The 17,270-nt window shown below is 55.6% G+C and overlaps 2 protein-coding genes across 2 annotated transcripts in view; one reads left to right on the top strand and one right to left on the bottom strand.

Moving 5' to 3' along the window:
- LRRN2 (leucine rich repeat neuronal 2) overlaps positions 1-15,524 on the bottom strand; it is a 61,314-nt gene extending 45,790 nt beyond the window's left edge. Inside the window, exon 1 of the mRNA XM_027074827.2 lies at positions 15,101-15,524. The gene's annotated coding sequence lies outside the window, so the exon portion shown is untranslated. The remainder of the gene's footprint in view (positions 1-15,100) is intronic.
- Positions 3,380-15,633, top strand: LOC128312981 (collagen alpha-1(III) chain-like). Its single transcript, XM_053209149.1, has 3 exons — positions 3,380-3,445; positions 3,538-3,601; positions 14,354-15,633. The coding sequence occupies exons 1-3, from the start codon at positions 3,380-3,382 to the stop codon at positions 15,631-15,633; spliced, it is 1,410 nt and encodes a 469-aa protein (XP_053065124.1).
- The last annotated feature ends 1,637 nt before the right edge of the window (positions 15,634-17,270 follow it).

Below are 17,270 nucleotides of genomic sequence, written 5' to 3'. Positions count from 1 at the left end.
GCAGGACGGGGGAGGGAGCCGGGCTGGAGCGGGGCAGGGGGAGAAATGGGAGGTGCAGACACCAGCAAGAGGAGAGGAGCGCCAGGGCGGTCAACTCTCCCGGGAGACCTGGAGACCTGGCTCGGCAGGAGAAAGGAGACAAGGTGCGAGGGAGCAGAGCTGGGTCCTGAGGAAGGCTTTTGCTTTTGTTGTTGAAGATGGGAGAAGCTTGAGCATGGTGGGAAGGATGTTCCCAAGGAGACCGGAGAACAGGATCAAGAACCCAGCTTGGGGGACGAGTGGCCTCCTCCGCTGACACAGGAGGGAAGGAGGGAAGACAGGCACCGAGGCAGGTGTGTCTGGGGGTCTGGTGTGACGAGCTGAGGGGTCCTGCCCGAGGCCTTGTGTTTCTCTGTGAAGAGGGAGGTGAGGTCCTCTGCGAAGAGGGAGGTGAGGTCCTCTGCGGAGAGTGAGGGCGAAGGTAGAGGTTTAGGGAAGAAGGTGGGACACAGGCCTTGTGGGGAGTCAGGAGAGGGACAACCAGGGGAATGTGGTGGGAACACCAGGTGCTTCTGGAGAATAAGGTGGGTTGGTGATGGTGAATTTCTGGAGGTTTGTGCCTTAGTTTGTGCCGATCTGCCTTAGTTTGTGCCTTTTTCTAGAGGGTTGAGTTATCTGGATGCAGGCAGAAAGCAGCAGAGAGTAATTGATCCAGAACTGGGACTTCGCCAGACTGGGGTAATAAAAAGACAGAGGGTCAAGAGAGTTTAGGATATTGGAGGGGGTGGTTCCTAAAATGATGGAAGATGGAATGTATCTGGAATCAGGGAAGGGAAGGCGGAGGAAGGCTATATCTGGAGAGAAAGGAGAGGTGCCAGTGGACCGAAAATCCCAATGGGGTTACAGAATGGTTGTGGGTGAGTCATCGGACAAGCAGGCTGGGAGACCAGAGGTGGTGACCAGAAAGCAGGATGCTCTAATAGGTGATGGCAGCTTTGCAGGCGACTGGCTGAGGTGGGAAGGGCTGATGGGTCTGGGCGTACGTAGTAAGAGCGGCCCCTGGAATCACTGGTCTCACCCAGGACAGCAGATGGGCTCAGAAAGGGGAGGATGTCTATGGGTGGATGCCAAAGGCTTCGCTGAAATAGGAGGGTGGCTGGTGATGACGGTGGGGGGGGGGGGGGGAATGTAGCCTGATTTTATGAGATTTGGGGAATCATGGTCTCAGAGAAATTCTATTCCCTTGCCATCTGAAGCATGTTCTCCAGGAAAGAAAATGGAAGGAGTCTTTAGAAGAGGTAATAGAAACAGCACAGGGTCAGAAAGTTGGGAGATTTACATGCAGTCCTGATGAGACTAACATGCTATGTGACCTCCCTGGGTCTCCGATTTCTCATCAATAAAAACAGGCTGGGGGAACTGGCTTGACTAGACCTCCCCAACTTATGTTAGGGCCGCAGGAATGGGTTTGGGTGTGCTGAGATGTTGACCGCCCCCCTTAGCCCTCGGTCAGAGTCCCGGAGCCATCATCGCTGTGTGTGTGTGCTATAAAGTGAATGAGAAGGTGGGGGAAGCGTGGGCCAGACACCCTCCAGGGCCCCGGCCGTGTCTGACGTTCCGTTTTGCGCATCTCTGCTGCTCGGTCTCGGAGGGAACTGCAGGGAGGCTGATAGAACAGACAGACTCCCGCTGCAGGCATAAGTCCATCTGCTGGCAGAGGTGGAAGCCAAGTCCCCCGGCTCCCCCGCTGCTCCCCTCGCCTCCCTCCCAGCCCAAGCTGAGGGATCCGTGATCCGCTCAGGTGCCCCGGTGAGGGCAAGCCACTTGTCTCCGGTGGCTGAGTGGTCCCTGGCGGCCCCCTCAAGCCTCGGCAGGGGCTTATGAAAGTAGGGGAGCAGCCACCCACTGGCTCCTTCACCCACTTTCCAGTTCCCAAAAGAGACTCACTGTTTCTGGGGAGTCAGGCAGCAGGTCTTGCTGCACAGGACTCAGACGGAGCCTTTACAAGGCACACGTTTCCCTTGGGGCCGCCACGTCTCAGAGATCCACGGAAGGTCCACTTATGTGGCTGATCTTGGCCCGCTCTCCCTGGCCTCCCTCTCCTTCCATCTCCTGTCAGAGGCTATATGCGTAGAGAGTATACACGCAGCCTAATTCCACCCTCATCGTAAATTATCAGGGAAGACCCAGCACTTGACCCAGTACTTTGCACACAGTAGATACTCTATAAATATTTACTGAATAAATGAAGACTATTCTCAAATATTTAAAAAAGAAAACCCTACTGAGCCCACTGGAATTTTTTAAATTATTGATCACATCGCTCCTATTTATTTGGGTGGATAAAAGATCACTTTTAAAATTCTTTCGTATTTATTGGGGCTAACTATGTGCCGAGCATTTTACAGGTATGAGTGGGTTTCCTTTTCACAACCTGCGCGATGGGTATTTTAACCCCATTTTACAGAGAAGCAAACCCAGGCTCAAAGAGAGGTTAAGAAACATGTCCAAGGTCATAGAGCTGGGAAGCAGGGGCCACAGGATCCTAACCCAGGGCCAGCCAACTTTAAAGACGGTGCTCTTTGCGGCCCACCAGGCTGCCTCTAACGGTATACAAACAGAACAGAATGGACAGAGACAGAAGGGAGGGGGGAGGCAGAGAAGTGTGCAGGAAGGTTGTCGCAGCAACGTGGTCGGAGGCTCCCTACTGCCTTCCCCTGGGGAAGTAGTTTTGAGGCTGGGTAAGTTCTGCTGAAGAAAAGTGAAGCCAGTCACCCCCCAACCCCCACCCCATTTCTCCCCCTTTGATTGTTTGGCTGGTTCGCCCACTACCTATGCAAGCTGGCATTTCATCCAGTGCTGCCCAGCTTGGTCCTCTGAGCGTATGAAGGGCCGGGGAGCTGCCAGGACTCGTCCTGAGGACAGACCTTCCCTGCTTCCCTTCCCGTGAGGCAGAGAGGCTATGGGGCCTGGGAAGCAGGCAGGAGAGCGTCAGGAAACACAAGCGGTCTGACCTGCTGGGGATGAACACGGCTGTTGTCCCCCACCCCCTGCCTGCCTGCCTCTGCCTGACAGGTGAGCAGCTGTGCTCCACATCTGTCTGTCCATCTGTCTCCTTCTCAGGGGCCTGGAGAGAACGGATGCTCCTGGGGGTTGGGGGGGAGGCCCTGGACTAGAAGCAGCTCCCTTACTCCAGATATTAGTCAGCAGGGAATAGGAAGGGTGGGGCGGGAAGGAAAGTGTGCCTCTGTCTCCATCCCAATCCCCAACCCCCGCCCCACCGCTGCGTCCCTCTTGCTGCCCCCCACCTCCTCACCAGCCCCCCCCCCCCCCAGCTCTGCCTGCCAAGCTCTGCAAATTACCACACTTGCCAATAAGTCATTAGAAACCAGAGCGGCAAATGCGGGGTTGCCATGGAGACCGATACCAGGAGCCTGACAGCCCTGGGGGCCGGCCTGTGGCTCAGGTGTGCTGTGGGGAGAGCTGGGAGGGCCTGGCAGGGAGGAGATAACGTTATGCTATCGGGGTGCTGATTCCGGGCGTTGGTCCCCTCCTCAGGGCCCAGCCCTGCGCCCCCGAAGAGCGTCAGGTCGACAGATGCTGCAGGGCTGCAGGGGGGCAGGTGAGCCTGGGCCTGGGGGGCCGGGCCCCTCCCTTCACAGAGCTGCACCTCTACCTGAGGCGGTGCCTGTGATCGGGCCAGTTGGGGACCGGCCCTAGGGCCCTAAGCACCCTGTGCGGAAGGCCTGGGTTTGGAAGAAACTGAGTTCAGGGAGGAGCCGAGGGCAGGATCAGCACTCGGGCAACGCTCTCCCACCTTCCGGAGCCTGGAACTTGCTTTTGCTTCTGCCCCGTGCTTAGCACAGCACCGCGTCTTTGCAGGTGAACACGCACACATACGTTTGTTGAAAATGGATGAGTGGACGAGGGAATGTGTGTAAGCGCCCGAGATTTCTGACAAGACGGGCGCAGGCCCTGGATCGCAGTTTGTGCAGTTCCGCTAACTCGGTGTGACCTCTGACAGAGGCCCTTCTCCTGGGCCTCAGTTTCATCGTCCGGAAAATAACCGGATTGCGTTTCACACACAGTGTGTTTCCCACCGAGCTGTCTAGAGCGTGTGAGTTGTGAAGCGATTCCTCTGGGGTTATGGGTCAGGAGGAGGCTGAGCCCGTGGGGCTCTGGTCCACTGGCTTTGCTCCACCTACAGCCGCCTCATATTAATTTCCTGTGGCTGCTGTAACATATTACCACAAATTTAGTGGCTTAAAACAACACATTTATTATCTTATGGTTCAGACGGTCACAAGTTCAAATTGGGTCTCACCGGGCTAAAATCAGAGTGTCAGCGGGTCTGTGCTCCTTCTGGAGGCTCTCGGGAGAATCGGCTTCCTTGTCTTTTCCAGCTTTTGGAGCTGCCTACATTTCTTGGCTCATGGCCCCTTCCATATTCTCAGGATGAAGGTCTTGTCAAGTCTTTGCCCCATCTCATTGCTCTAACAATGACTTCTGCCTCCCTCTCCCACATTTAAAGGACGGATGTGATTGACTACATGGGACCTCCCTGAGCAATTCAGGATAACCTCTTTATTTGAAGGTCAGCTGATGGCAACCTTAAGACCCTGTGCCACATAACATGGCAAATTCATAGGTTCTGGGGAGTCGTAGGTGAACACCTTTGGGAGACCATTAATCCTGCCAACCACACATATATCATTGACCCTTGGACAACACAGAATTCAACGCATCGACGCCCCCTCCCCCACCACGCACAGTTAAAAATCCACGTATAACCTTTGACTCCCCCCAAACTCGAACACTTAACTGTTAGCCTCGTGTTGACCTTCCAGAAGCCTTTCTGCTAACGTAAAACTGTTGATTAATACATATTTCACATGCTCTATGATTACATACTGCATTCTTACAATAAAGCTAGAGGAAAGAAAATGTTAAGAAAATCAAAAGGGGGGGCACCCGGGTGGCTCAGTAGGTTAAGCGTCCGACTTCGGCTCAGGTCATGATGTCACAGTCCGTGAGTTCGAGCCCCGCGTCGGGCTCCGTGCTGACAGCTCAGAGCCTGCAGCCTGCTTCAGATTCTGTGTCTCCCTCTCTCTCTCCCCCTCTCCCTCTCGCACTCTGTCTCTCTCTCTCTCAAAAATAAGTGAATATCAAAAAAAATTTAAAGAAAATAAAGAGGAAGAGAGAATACACTTACAGCGTTGTGCTGTGTTTATTGACATTGCAAGTTTCTGTCGTCTATTTGTAAGATGAATCATCGGTCAGGACCTATATCAATACATAATACATGATACAAAACACTATAGATGTGCAGATGTTATGCGTGTTACTAATGCCACATGTCAAAAATGAAAACAATGTGAAAGAGAAATTCATATCTACTTACAAAATAAAGTTTTTCCAATGCATATATTTTTTCTGATATATTTATGGGGGAAAAGAATCCATGTACAAGTCGACCTCGTAGTTCAAACCTGTACTGTTCAAGGGGTCAGCTGTACAATCGTTCTGAAGAAAAATGTACCAATTTCTATAAATGTGTGCAAGCCACATGGCCAGAAGACTCTCTCAGTTGCCAGCAGTTTTAAAGTGTTAGGACTTGGATGCTTTTTTCTCCCTGGGGGATCCCCACAAGCAAGTTCAGAGGAGGTCTGTCGACTGCCCTGAGGGTGAACGTTGGCAGACTTGGGCTGTCCTGCTGGGGTGTGCAGAGACCTGGGTCTCCGTGTCCACCGGAAAAGGAGTATCCGGGAAGGAAAAAAGGAGGGACGTTTCGGGGAACCCACCTGGCCTCAATTCTCTCCTCGCCATTCCATAGGCGCCCATATATTCAGACTAGTCTGCAGTCCTCTGTTCCTATTTTTATGTCCGGGTAAGGTCAGATAGAACCGTGCGTGCATGCGTGTCCGCACATGCACGCGAATAGTCTCTCCCATCAGACTGAAAAGTTCCCTGAGGCCGTGACCTTGTTCTTCTTTGCTCCCCATTACCCACCTCCCTCTCTTGGCGCTACACCTGGTGCAGAAGGTATACCGGTTTAATAGTCATAAAGTTGAGATAGCATCCTTGCTTCCCACACCTTGACCTTCAATACTGTCTGTCTTCTTCCTAGATTTATCCAGAGAAGTCCCCAGATTTTTTACAACAAACTCTGGAAACGGTACCCGAGTTCAGAAAGCATACGTCTTACAATCTTCCTACTAGCACCCTTCCGGGCCCAGAATGAAATACTCTAGCATTTGGAGGTGGGACAGGCTTTGACGGCCCCTGGGGGACACGGTGGCCTCTCATTCTCCTCCCTTGCAGCACGGCCTCTGTTCTTATGTCTGCAAGACACCCTCTGCTGACCGCCTGGGACCCAGTGGGGCTAAACAACAAAACTCTTATGAGAAAGGTGCCCTGGGTATTAATCACAGCCCTGGTGTTTTAAGATTTTATGCAAATTCCTCACCCTCTCTCAGCCTTATTTTTTCCCTTGGTACAAGCCGACAGCTCATTCTCGTTGTTCCCTCTGTCATATGTCCCAGGGGGTGCTGGAAAAGAAATGTGATGTGGTAGGGAGAGCTATTCTTTGGAGGAGTGGCGCTGGGGAAATTGAGGAGAAGAGGAACTCACATTTATCCAGCTTCTGCTTTGTGGCGGGCACTTTACATAGATTAGCTCGTTTAACACGGCGGTTGAGAACCAGGGCTCTGGAGTCAGAAAGGTTTGGGGCTGAATTCTGGCTCTGACATCTCCTGGCTGTGTTACTTTAACGTTTCCCAGCTCGGTCTCCTCAACTGCAAAATGGGGGGAAATAATATGTAACCCACGGCGCTCTGTGGATGAAATGAGCTGAAGGCAGTAGAGTTTTCGGCTCTCCCCAAGCACCCGATGAGGTTAGCTCTTGGTATTAACGACCCTATGAAGTGGGCGTTATTGACCCAGATGTATGGAGGCTCAGAGAGGTTAAGTCAAATGTCCAAGGGCCTGCGGTTAGGGAGGGACTCTAACCCAGCTCTGGCTGATCCCGGCTCCTCTGGACGGGGAGGCACGAGGAGCCTTGGGTTCAGGCCTGCATCTTCCAGGTCGTTGTGCCAGGAGCCTCTGGGGCAGCGCTGGTGGGCTCTCCCCCTTCCCCGGGCTGCCCACGGCCCAGAGGAGGGGGAGAAGGCTGCTGAGCAGACCGCTTTGCCCATGGGACCCTTGGCTCCTGCTCTTTGCCCTGCCGCCCCGGGGAATGGGGGGTGGGGGGAGTGGGGCAGAGGGTCCACCTGTGTCTCCAGTACGCAAGGGCACTACCAACGGATCCCACTCCACTCCAGGGCAAGCTCTGCACACATCGGGAGTGAGCCCAAACTGCCGAGACCCAGGCAGCCTCTCTCCAGGGCGAGGGCAGATGCCCCTCATGGGTGAACGTTTGCTCCTATTGGCTCAACTTGACTTCCAGTTCATCCTAACTGAAACTAACTGGAATGTTCTAGGAGTAACTCATCAAACAGGAGCCCAGGCGGTGAGAGGAAAGAAGAAAAGAAGCCAGCTGCAGGCTGGGTGAAAAAATGGAGTTCAATGGGGCAGGGGTGGAGAGATTGGGGGCGGTTGGGGGGGGGTGTTGGGAGGAGGCTGGCGGATGGTGGCAGACAAGGAGAGCACAGATGTATGAGAACCACTGGAGAGATGGAAACTGGACCTTCTCAAAGCAAGAGGGCTTCATGGGACCGAGATGCTGGCCCTCCGTAGGAGAGGGCAAGAGCCGTGCGGCCCGGTTTTCATTCTCCGGAGGGCTGCTCTCCTGTCCCGGGATGGTGGGGAAAGGCCTGTACCGGGGACCAAGTGCCTGTCCTGGGGGAGCTTCTATCCTGGCTGCGCCCCACCCTGCTTGGCCCCCCCTCTCCAGCTGTAAGTTCCCCACAGGAGGGCCCCCCCCTCTGCAGAGCCACAGCCTACCCCCTTTTCCAGGCCCAAGTCAGCCGCACCTCCTGGAGGAAGCGTCCCCTATACCCTCCCACACACAGCTCACACTTCTGATAACATTTATAGTCGAAATCACACAGTTTAGCACTTGGTTTTAAATAACTGTCTGGTATTATTCCCTCGTTATTTCTTGTGAGTGTAAGTTTTGCCTCCCCAGCTGACTGGTAGGTTTCTTTAACAGTAAAGACTGCGTCTTTTGTTTCTTTACATTCTACACCCCCCCCCCCCCCGCCTCCCCGCCCCACCCCACACCACAGCCCACACTGCTCGGGAGACAGTACCCACGAAAAAGGGACTTAGTGGGTAAGTTCTGATGGACTGACTAGCTTGGCTTCGATGGCTGGACAACTTCCTGACTAGCCACCCAGTGAAATGCTGAAACGGATGGCTGAAACCTCAGGTTTTAAAAGACCGGGTCATGTCACCCCTGCCCTAAACCCTGCAAAGCCTCCCCATCTTGGTCTGAGGAGAGAAGAAACTGTTTGTTCCACCCCCAGGGCTCTCCGAGGTCTGGCCTCCTAATGTCGCCCAAACCCACCAGGCACGGCCCTGCCTCTGAGCCCCGCACCTGCTGTTCCCTCTGCCTGGAGTGACCTTCCCATCTTGCTTCCACTTCCTCTTTACTCACATTCGCAGCAAGGTCACCTCGGGCCCGCGCTGTACAAAATTATGAACTCTCCTCTTCCTAACACAGACTCTCCTACCCCGCCTCCTTCCTTCTTTCCTTCCTCCCTCCCTCCCTTCCTTCCTTCCTTTTTTCAGCACTTGCCACTCTCAAACATACAATTCTTTTTACCATATTCCCCAGACCATAAAGTATAAGCTCCTCAAGGGCAGAGATCCCTGGTTGCTCACTGTTGCCTGTACTCCCAGTGCCTGGGGTAACTACTTGCTGAATGAAGAGACCCCAGTCCCACCCTGCGTCTGAGATGGCTCAGGCACAGTTGTGCTCAGAGATGGACGATGGGCAGAAAAATTCTGGATGTCCCCTCTTGAAGTGGGATTCCAGCATTCCACTCCTGGACTAACTCTGGGGAAGCACCTTCTGAAGTTCAGAGGCCTGAAGCTGTGTGAGCCACCTTCATCCCACTGGGAGGTCTGTCCGGAAGTAGAAGATGGGCCAGGGGCTGCCAGGCAAGGTCAAGTGCCTCCCCTCCCTTTATGCACAGCTTGTAAATTTCTAGCTTGCCCACCAGCTGCCCCTCTGGGGTCTCTCTCTCCTGGACATCCCACCTCTGCCCCCCCAGGCCAAAGACAGACGCTTCATCACCTGCCTTTGAATGTTCACTTTGAGAGCACTTTATAGAGGAACATAACCTTTCCTGCTTTCTTCTTTCTTCCCCTCTTTTCTTTAAAAAAGAAAGGGTCAGGTAAGACAGACCCACTTTTCCTGGGGGACCCATGCTGGCTGTCTAACACTATTGCCCCTCCTTACGTGTGTTTTTTTCCCTGAAGGATCCGCCTTGTGAGATGTTTGCAAAGATGAATGATTGTACTTGTTCCTCCCAAGACACATGAGCCTCCCTACTTAGAGGCACCCCGCTGGTATTTCCAAACCATCCCCACCTAATCTGGGGTCTGCATCCCACCCTCACATCTCCCAGAAGTCACCCTCATATTGGTTCCCACCCCTGTGGGCGTGAGGACTGGCTGTTAGGGTCCCCCTTCCCTAAGGCCACTGGCTCTGTGTGCCCTGGAGGCACTTAGCTGAAACAAAGAGAACCAATGTTGGCTCTCAAAGAGCTGTGACCTACAGAGGCAAGAAAAGAGAAGACCCTCTCTGAAGGTCCCCCAAAGGGGACAGGCAGTTCCTAGCTTGGACAGGATTTGGGAGCTTCTCACCCTAGGGAGGGAGGGGAATGGGCTAGATGCCCCCTGAGAACCTTCCAGGACCAAAGGGCACTGGATTCTGAGAGTGGATAAGGGGCAGGAGCCCTCGGGTCAGAGAGAACTCCTTTGTTTTATCTAGCTCTTTGTCCTTGAGCAAGTTACTGAACCTGAGTCTTGGTTTCCTTGAGTTTAAACTAGAGACAGGCATGCCTGGGTGGCTCCGTCGGTTGAGCGTCTGACTTCAGCTCAGGTCGTGACCTTGTGTTTCGTGAGTTCGAGCCCCTCATAGGGCTCGCTACTGTCAGGGCAGAGCCTGCTTTGGATCCTGTGTCCCCAACCCCCCCCCCCCCGCCCCTCCCTCCTCTCAAAAATAAAGAAACATTTAAAAAGTAAATAAATAAATAGAGACAATAAAAGAACCTACCTAATGGGGGTGTTTTGGAGGATTTAGTAGGATAATGTAGGTAAAGCCCTTGGCACGGTGCCTGGCACACAGTAAGTGCTCAAGAAATGCTGGCTGCTGTCCTTGGTGCCATTCCAGTATGACAGGTAGAGGCTGGGAAACAGTCGTCACCCCAGGAGCCCTCTGCCTTCTCTGCTCTTCATCTCAGGACGCCAAGTCCATCGAATGCTGATCAGCAGGGAAAGTGTGGGTGGAAGAAATGTACAGAGAGCAACAGAATTCTAAACCAAACCTGGTTCAGCTCACCCGCTAAAAGGCAGCTCCCTCAGGCCATCTGAACATCTGACGGACCATGGTCCTGAGACCAGTCCCAGCAGGGATGCGCCAGATCCCTTGCCCAAAGGCCAACAGTTCTAGGTTGAAACGTGTGGGGCTGTTCTGGGCAACCTGCCAGCTTGGGAGCTCAGCTCTGAGCCCTGGAAACAAAGAGGCTAAGGAGGGACACGTCCAAGGTGTTCCTGATGTCCATAGGAGGCAACACGCATACAGCACAACACCTTTTCATACCCAACTCCGGGGTCCCAGATGCCCTCGGCACCACGCTCCCCAGACCCACCACCTGTGCCTGGTGGACTCAAGCCTTGCCCCAAATGTCACATCCTCTGAGAACCATTTCCTGACCTGCGGGCAGAGACGGCCACCGCTTTAACTGCCCGTCCCTGTGTTATAGCACTGGCACCATTATTGCTAGGACTGACCGCCCACTTCAGCACACAGCACTTCCTGTGCCCCGCCCTGTTCTGACCCATTACATGTATCAACTCATTTAATCACCATGACAACTCTATGAAGTAGGTGCTATGATTATCCTGTTTATATATGAGAAAACCGAGGCGCAGAGAGGTTAGATGACATGCCCAGTGTCACCCAGCTAGAAGCGGGGGAGCCTGGATTTGAGCCCCAGCCGGGCGGCTCCAGACTCTACAGTCTTCCTGTGAATTCCTGGAAGGCGGGGGTGACATCTAATTAGTCTCCGTCCCTAGCACCCAGCGCAGGTACGTGGTAGGCGCTTAGAAAAGATGGGCTGACTGCATAAGCAAATGCCTGCTTCAGGCTAAGCTGGTGAATATTCCAGCCTCTGAGCTGCAGGACAGAGAAAGCGAGCCCCTCAGGGAAGTGTAAGATAAAGGTACGCCACCCCCCCCCCCCCATTCTCCTCTTAGCATTCCCACCGCAGCCTTGTCTGTCCTGTCTGCTTCTGTCTTATCGTTTGCCTTCTGTTTTTCTGTTTCTCAGTTTATCTTCTGCCTTTGTGCTTCTCCTCTTTTGTTCCTTGGTCACTCTCTCCCTGTCCTGCCCCATCCAGCCCCCACTCACTGTTCTTCCCAGTAGCTCTTGCATGCTTCAAAGCCACCTCCCCCCATTCTTGGCGTTGGAGCGCTTATGGAGCCCAGGCTTGCCCAACGAGGCTGAGAGCCCAGTGATATTGACTCATTACACTGGCTGTGGACCAAGCCTCTACACCTTGACCCTGAATGAAAACAGCAACTTCCCATCAATTCTACCTGGATGCAGAGTGGGGGTGCAGGTGGGGGGGGGTGGTTAGTTGCCTACCTACAGCTAGTCACGGATCTGTATGGGACAAGGAAGATCCACTGCTCTCCCTGCCTCCTCGCTCAGGGTCCCAACTCCTCCAAACAGTCTCGCCTGATCACTTGAGACAGTTTATTCATGCAACCATTCAGCGAATCCTTATATATTCGAATACTCTTACTGAGAAGAGGAGGCGTGCTTCTGAAAAACTTGGTTACGATGTAACTTCGGATAACTGTGCAAGTGACCAGATGTCACAGACATCATAAAGACCAAAGGAACTGCAGACAATCAGTGATTTTAAAAGAGACCTATATGACCTGGGGCCAGTGGTTTATTCTCTGTGGTCCTCAATATCCTAGCTATGAAGAAGGGGATGATAATCTAGACCTTAGAAGGTCAGGAGCATTGAATGGGATAGTTTTTGTAAAGGTCCTGATGGATTGGTGCTTGGTATGTGCCAAATAACACGTTTGGTTCTTTCTCCCTTCTCGGTCTAAAACAGTGGCCTTCTCCTCCACCTCTCAGATAAATGGTGAGATACGAACGGGCCCAGCCTTTCAGATCAGAAATGTCTTAAGGACAGGATGACCCTGGTCTGTAAGCTTTGTGGTAAGTGGTAGGTTGTGGAGACGGGCCTCTCATGCTAGAGGTCACCCACTCACTGTGATGATGACAATTCACTAGAATTGTCTCCCCCCCTCCCCCCGCCCCTTTCCCCCAAGCAGCGGGTCTTTGAAAAAGCCTGGTGGATGCAGAACTAATCAGGTGGAAAGTCCAAATACAAGTTCGGTTCTGCCCTGAGATATGGAGGTTTGTTGAAAGTGTATTTATTTATTTTAAGAGTGGCAGAGACAGCATGAGCAGGGGAGGGGCAGAGAGAGGAAGAGAGACAGAATCCCAAGCAGGCTCCACACTGTCAGTGTAGAACCTGATGCGGGGCTCGAACTCCCAAACCGTGAGATCATGACCTGAGTCAAAACCAAGAGTCAGACACTTAACTGAGCCACCAGAGACCTCGACGTAGAGGTTTGTTTCATTGCTGTATCCTCAGCTCTTAAAATAGTACCAGGTACATAGTAGGTGCTCAACAAATTATTGAATCATTTATTTTTTAAAGCAATGGGTTTTCTTTTTCTTTCAAATAAAAAGATGGGCGGGGGGTTAGAAGGGGCAAATGGTAGGGTTACAGGGGGCATGCCAGGGAAATGCAGCTGCCCGGCCTGCCAGCCGTGGCTCCTCCTCTGCAAAAGGAATACAGCAAAGTCAACAGTGCATGTGTCCCCCCCTTCAGGATGTTGGGGAGCGCACATGCCTGCCTTGTGGTTTACGCTGCAGTTTTCAGAGGAGAAGGGGGGCAAAGGTGGAGACAGAGATCCGTGAGGGAGGAGGGGGAGAGGTCCTGGAGAGCAGGGGGACAGAAAGGGAGACACGGGGATGGAGATGCGGGTAGAGGAAAGAGAGTGAAGGGGAGGAGAGAAAGAGGAGGAGGGAGGGAGGCACAGGGAGAAAGAATGGAAGTAGGGAACAAGTGTGGACAGTTACAGAGGAAGCCTGCTGTCTCAGCAGACCCCTGGTTCCCACTGCCTCTGCCGTATCTTTCTGGTTAGGCTGTGCCAGCGAGTGGGTCGATTTGGGGATGCTCCTAATACCGGGTGTCCACCAGGCCCCTGGCAGGGCACTGAGGCCTGAGTTCCATCCCTTCCAGATAATGAGGTCCCATCCAGGTCCGGAGGGACCCCCTAGGCAGGAAGGAGGAGACTCAGTGTGAGCCAGCCCAGGGGCAGGAAAAGGGCCTGGAAGGCTCAGACCCCTAGCTGTGCCCTTCACTTTCCACCTTCCCCCCACGTAAGGGCACCTGGCCAGCCGAGAAAGTGGGTCAGGCCACCTACATCGGACTTTTTTCTAACAACAACAGGGCCCACAGGCAAGGGGGGCCTCAGTGCCCTATACACGGCCCTTGATCACCCCATGCCCAGTGGTCTTTGCTGGTGGGACCTTTAAGAAGGAGGGGGCAGTGGAAACAGATCCTGGCTTTCTCACTCAGGAAGAAGACACGGGGGGGGGGGGGGGCAGGACCCATCCCAGGTGGTCCGGGTGCATGGAAAGACCCAAATCTCAGTGATGGTGACAGAGCTGGTGGGGAGCCACTTCTCTTCCTCTGACCTGGGGCAGATGTTCTGTCTACGACCCCACCACCTGGGGGCCTCAAGCTGCGGCCCCACCGGTCCATCGCTGGCCACTGAATGCTGTGTCCGGCCCACCCCCTCCGACCCTGCCAGTCGTCCAATTAGAAGCTGCGTTGGCTCCAACAGATGGGAGCTGCGGCAGCCTGAGGAAGAGACCACAAAGCCCAGCTGACATTTTCCTTCCTGCTCCTTCGGTGGGGGAGGAAGAACAGGGACATAGGGGGAGCACAGCAATACCCCTAGGGCCCACCCCCAGTGCCCAGGTCTCCTGCACCTCTTTAGTTTCTCAGCTCAGCCCTGAATGGAGGTCAGTCCCCCCATCTTCCCCCCCACGCAACCAGCGGCTCCTCGCTGGCTGGGCATCAGAGCCTGCGCCGCCCTTCGCCTGCAGGACAGACGGACCACCTGTGGCTGGCCAACCCCTCCTGTCTCCCGGGTGCTGCGGTGGGCCCAGAGCTGTCCTTCCGATTCCGCTTCCCACTCCCAGAGCCCCCAGGCTGGGCCCAAGCCCGGCCCATCCCCCACCGCAAATGTCCCATCCCAGGCTGCGGACAGACCCCTGCCGGCCCGGGAGAAGCCTGGCTCCTGGTTCCAGATACTTCGAACAGACACATCAAGGCCACCTTGTCCCTCCGCACGGACACCCGAGCTCCAAGGAAGGGGAAGTCCCCGCGGCCCCGGAGAGCTTCCACCCCGCCAGTCGGCCCCTGTCCCGCCTTCCCTATCCCCTCGGCCACTGCTCGGGTCCCCGACATCTCCAGGCGCCGCTCTGCCATGCAACAGTTTGGGGCGGCCCGAGCCTCCCCTGGGGCGATTAAGGCCCCCCTGGGGGATCAAGGCCCAGCCGCCCCCTCCCCCGCCGCTTCGGGTGCTGCCCGCGCGGTCGGCCGCCGTCTTTACATTCTCGAGCCCCGCTTCCGTCTGCCCCGGCGGCCGCCTCCCTCCCCGAGTCCCCAGCTCCCCGGCCGGCGTCCCCGCGGCCCGCCCCTCCCCCAGCCCCCGCCCGGCCCGGCCCGGCCCGGCGGGGAAACCGGGCGGCGGGGACCCGGGCCCGGCGCTCCCCCGCCGCGTCCCCCGCCGCCACGCCGACGGTCCCCCCCCGCGCCGCCCGGGGCTCAACCCGGGGCCGCACACTCACCCGCGGGCGCCGTCCGGGCTCCCGGGGCCGCCGTCCGCCGCCCGCGCCGCCGCGCCCCGTTCGGCTCCGGCTTCGGCCCGGGCTGGGCTGGGGGAGGCCGGGGCGCGCCCTCCCTCCGCGCCGCCGCCGCCACAGGCCGGGCAGGGTCGCGGGCGCCTTCCCCGCCGCGGAGTTGTCCGGGGAGCGGTCCTGGGCCCGAGCCGGGCGAGCGCGGTGGCAGGCTCGCCGTCCTCGCCGCCCCCGCCCGCACCGTCCGCGCCCCGGGCTCCGCGCCGCCCTGCGCGTCGTGGCCGGAGGCTGGCGGGCGACAGGCGGGCGCTCCCTCCGCGCCGCGCGGCCGCAAGTGCACAGAGCAGGCCCTCGCGCGCCCCGGCCCCGCCGCGCGCCCCTCCTCCCGGCTTCGCGCTCAACCTGCTCGCCCGCTTCGCCGCCGCTCCCCCAACCTCCGCGGCCCGCTCCGGTCGCCTCCTCCCCGTCTGCAAGCCACGCCACCCCCCACCCCCCTCCAGTCCCGCTGCCAGTTTAACTCCTGAGTGGCCAGAGGCCCCCCTCCCTAACGCACACGCACACCCGGGAGGGAGGAGTAGGGTGGGGCCGATGTTGAGGCTGGAGTCTCTGGGGCCGGTGGTGGTCTCGTGCCTTTGGACGCTAGGCTTGGCTGGAAGAAGGGGACGCGGCGCCTGGATCTGAGGGGGAAAGGGGTGGCTCTTCTGACACTGCCTCAGCCTCTTGCAAAGGCCGGGAGGACAGAAGGGAAATTCGGCAGCTTTTAGAGGACAGGTGCATCTCACGGGCATAGCGCTCCGAAGACCACATTTTTTACTACCCTCCCGAAGTTAACAGCGGACTAAGGAATGCAGTGGTGGGTAAGAACGCGTTCCTGGGCACAGCCACCTCTCATGCTAAAGAATGAAGTGAGATACCTGTCCCCTTCCCCCCTCCCCCACCAGTTCTCATGCCCTTCCAGAGCTGGGCAGTTCTGGCATTCTGGAAGACCCCATCATGACCCTAAGTGAAGGATGTCAATCTACATCGGTGTGAGGCAGGAACTGGCAAGTCCCCTCAGGGGCTCGGCTTTGGGGGATGCCCATTCTGGGGACTGTGCTATGAGCACTGGGAAAAGGAGAGCAGGGCTGATCCATGCTGCAGGTGGGTGCTGGGCTGCTGCCTGCCTGGTGCCTTAGAAAAGCTGGATCACTACCACTGAAATCGGGGCTTAGGAGAGTGGGCCTCCTGCTGGAGCCAACCGCTTAAGGCCCTTGCCCTGGTGGGGCCTTCAGCCTGGATCACTCAGAATGCACACAAGCTCAGCTCCATGATGGGTTTTGACCAGAGTGTACAGAACACATCATAGGGGGGTGGGTGAGGGGGACCCCAAGGTATAGGGAGTCCTGCCAGAAGTGACAGCCATCCAGTCTGCCTTCCTTCATTCAGGGCTTGAGCGAGCTCAATGCCTCCTGTGAGCTGAGCTCCGGATGGAACATTGACAGAGCTTTCTGGTTCTGTCTTAGATTCTAAGGGCACAGCCAGTGGTAGGTAATTCCATGCCTGAAGGCTTTGATAAAGTCTGCTTGAAGGTCTGTGTGTTCTGTAAGCACAGAGCGGGTTCTCACCTTCGTATATCCAATGAGCACATATTACATTCCCATTATACCTCCTAAACCACCCCCCTGCCTCCACCCTCCACCCCTGCTGTGGGGCATAATGGTCTCAAGGAGCTTAGGAGGACGAGTTGGAGGTATATGAAACAAATTTTAACATCTCAAGGCAATGGAAGTGTCATAGAAATACAGAATGAGAAAGCCATTATTGGCTAGGATTATTCACAGAGGGTTTTATCGGGGAGTTGAGACTCAAGGTGAGTCCGGATGGCGGGGCAAGATTTGAAGTGGCAGAGAAAACGGGGACCAGCAAAGGCAGGAAAGTGGAGCCAGGCAGAGTAGAATGCATTCTGAGGAGGGTAGGTGGCAAGAGGCGATTTATAGAGCTCCTATTAGATGCCAGGCCTGTTCACATATTTCTCTCATTTTCCCCTCCCCATTTAACAGACAGGAGAATGGAGACTCAGCGGAAGGTCTACAGGCAGAATTTGAACCCTCTTCTTGAAACACACGCTGCCCCGGCTGTAGCACCATCTCGGAGATACGCATGCAGAGTGGGGGCGGCTGAT

The sequence above is a fragment of the Acinonyx jubatus genome, chromosome E4 (assembly GCF_027475565.1).
Source record: "Acinonyx jubatus isolate Ajub_Pintada_27869175 chromosome E4, VMU_Ajub_asm_v1.0, whole genome shotgun sequence".
Lineage (NCBI taxonomy): Eukaryota > Metazoa > Chordata > Mammalia > Carnivora > Felidae > Acinonyx > Acinonyx jubatus.
Note: the sequence above shows the minus strand (reverse complement) of the source record. Positions and strands in the feature narration are given on the sequence as shown.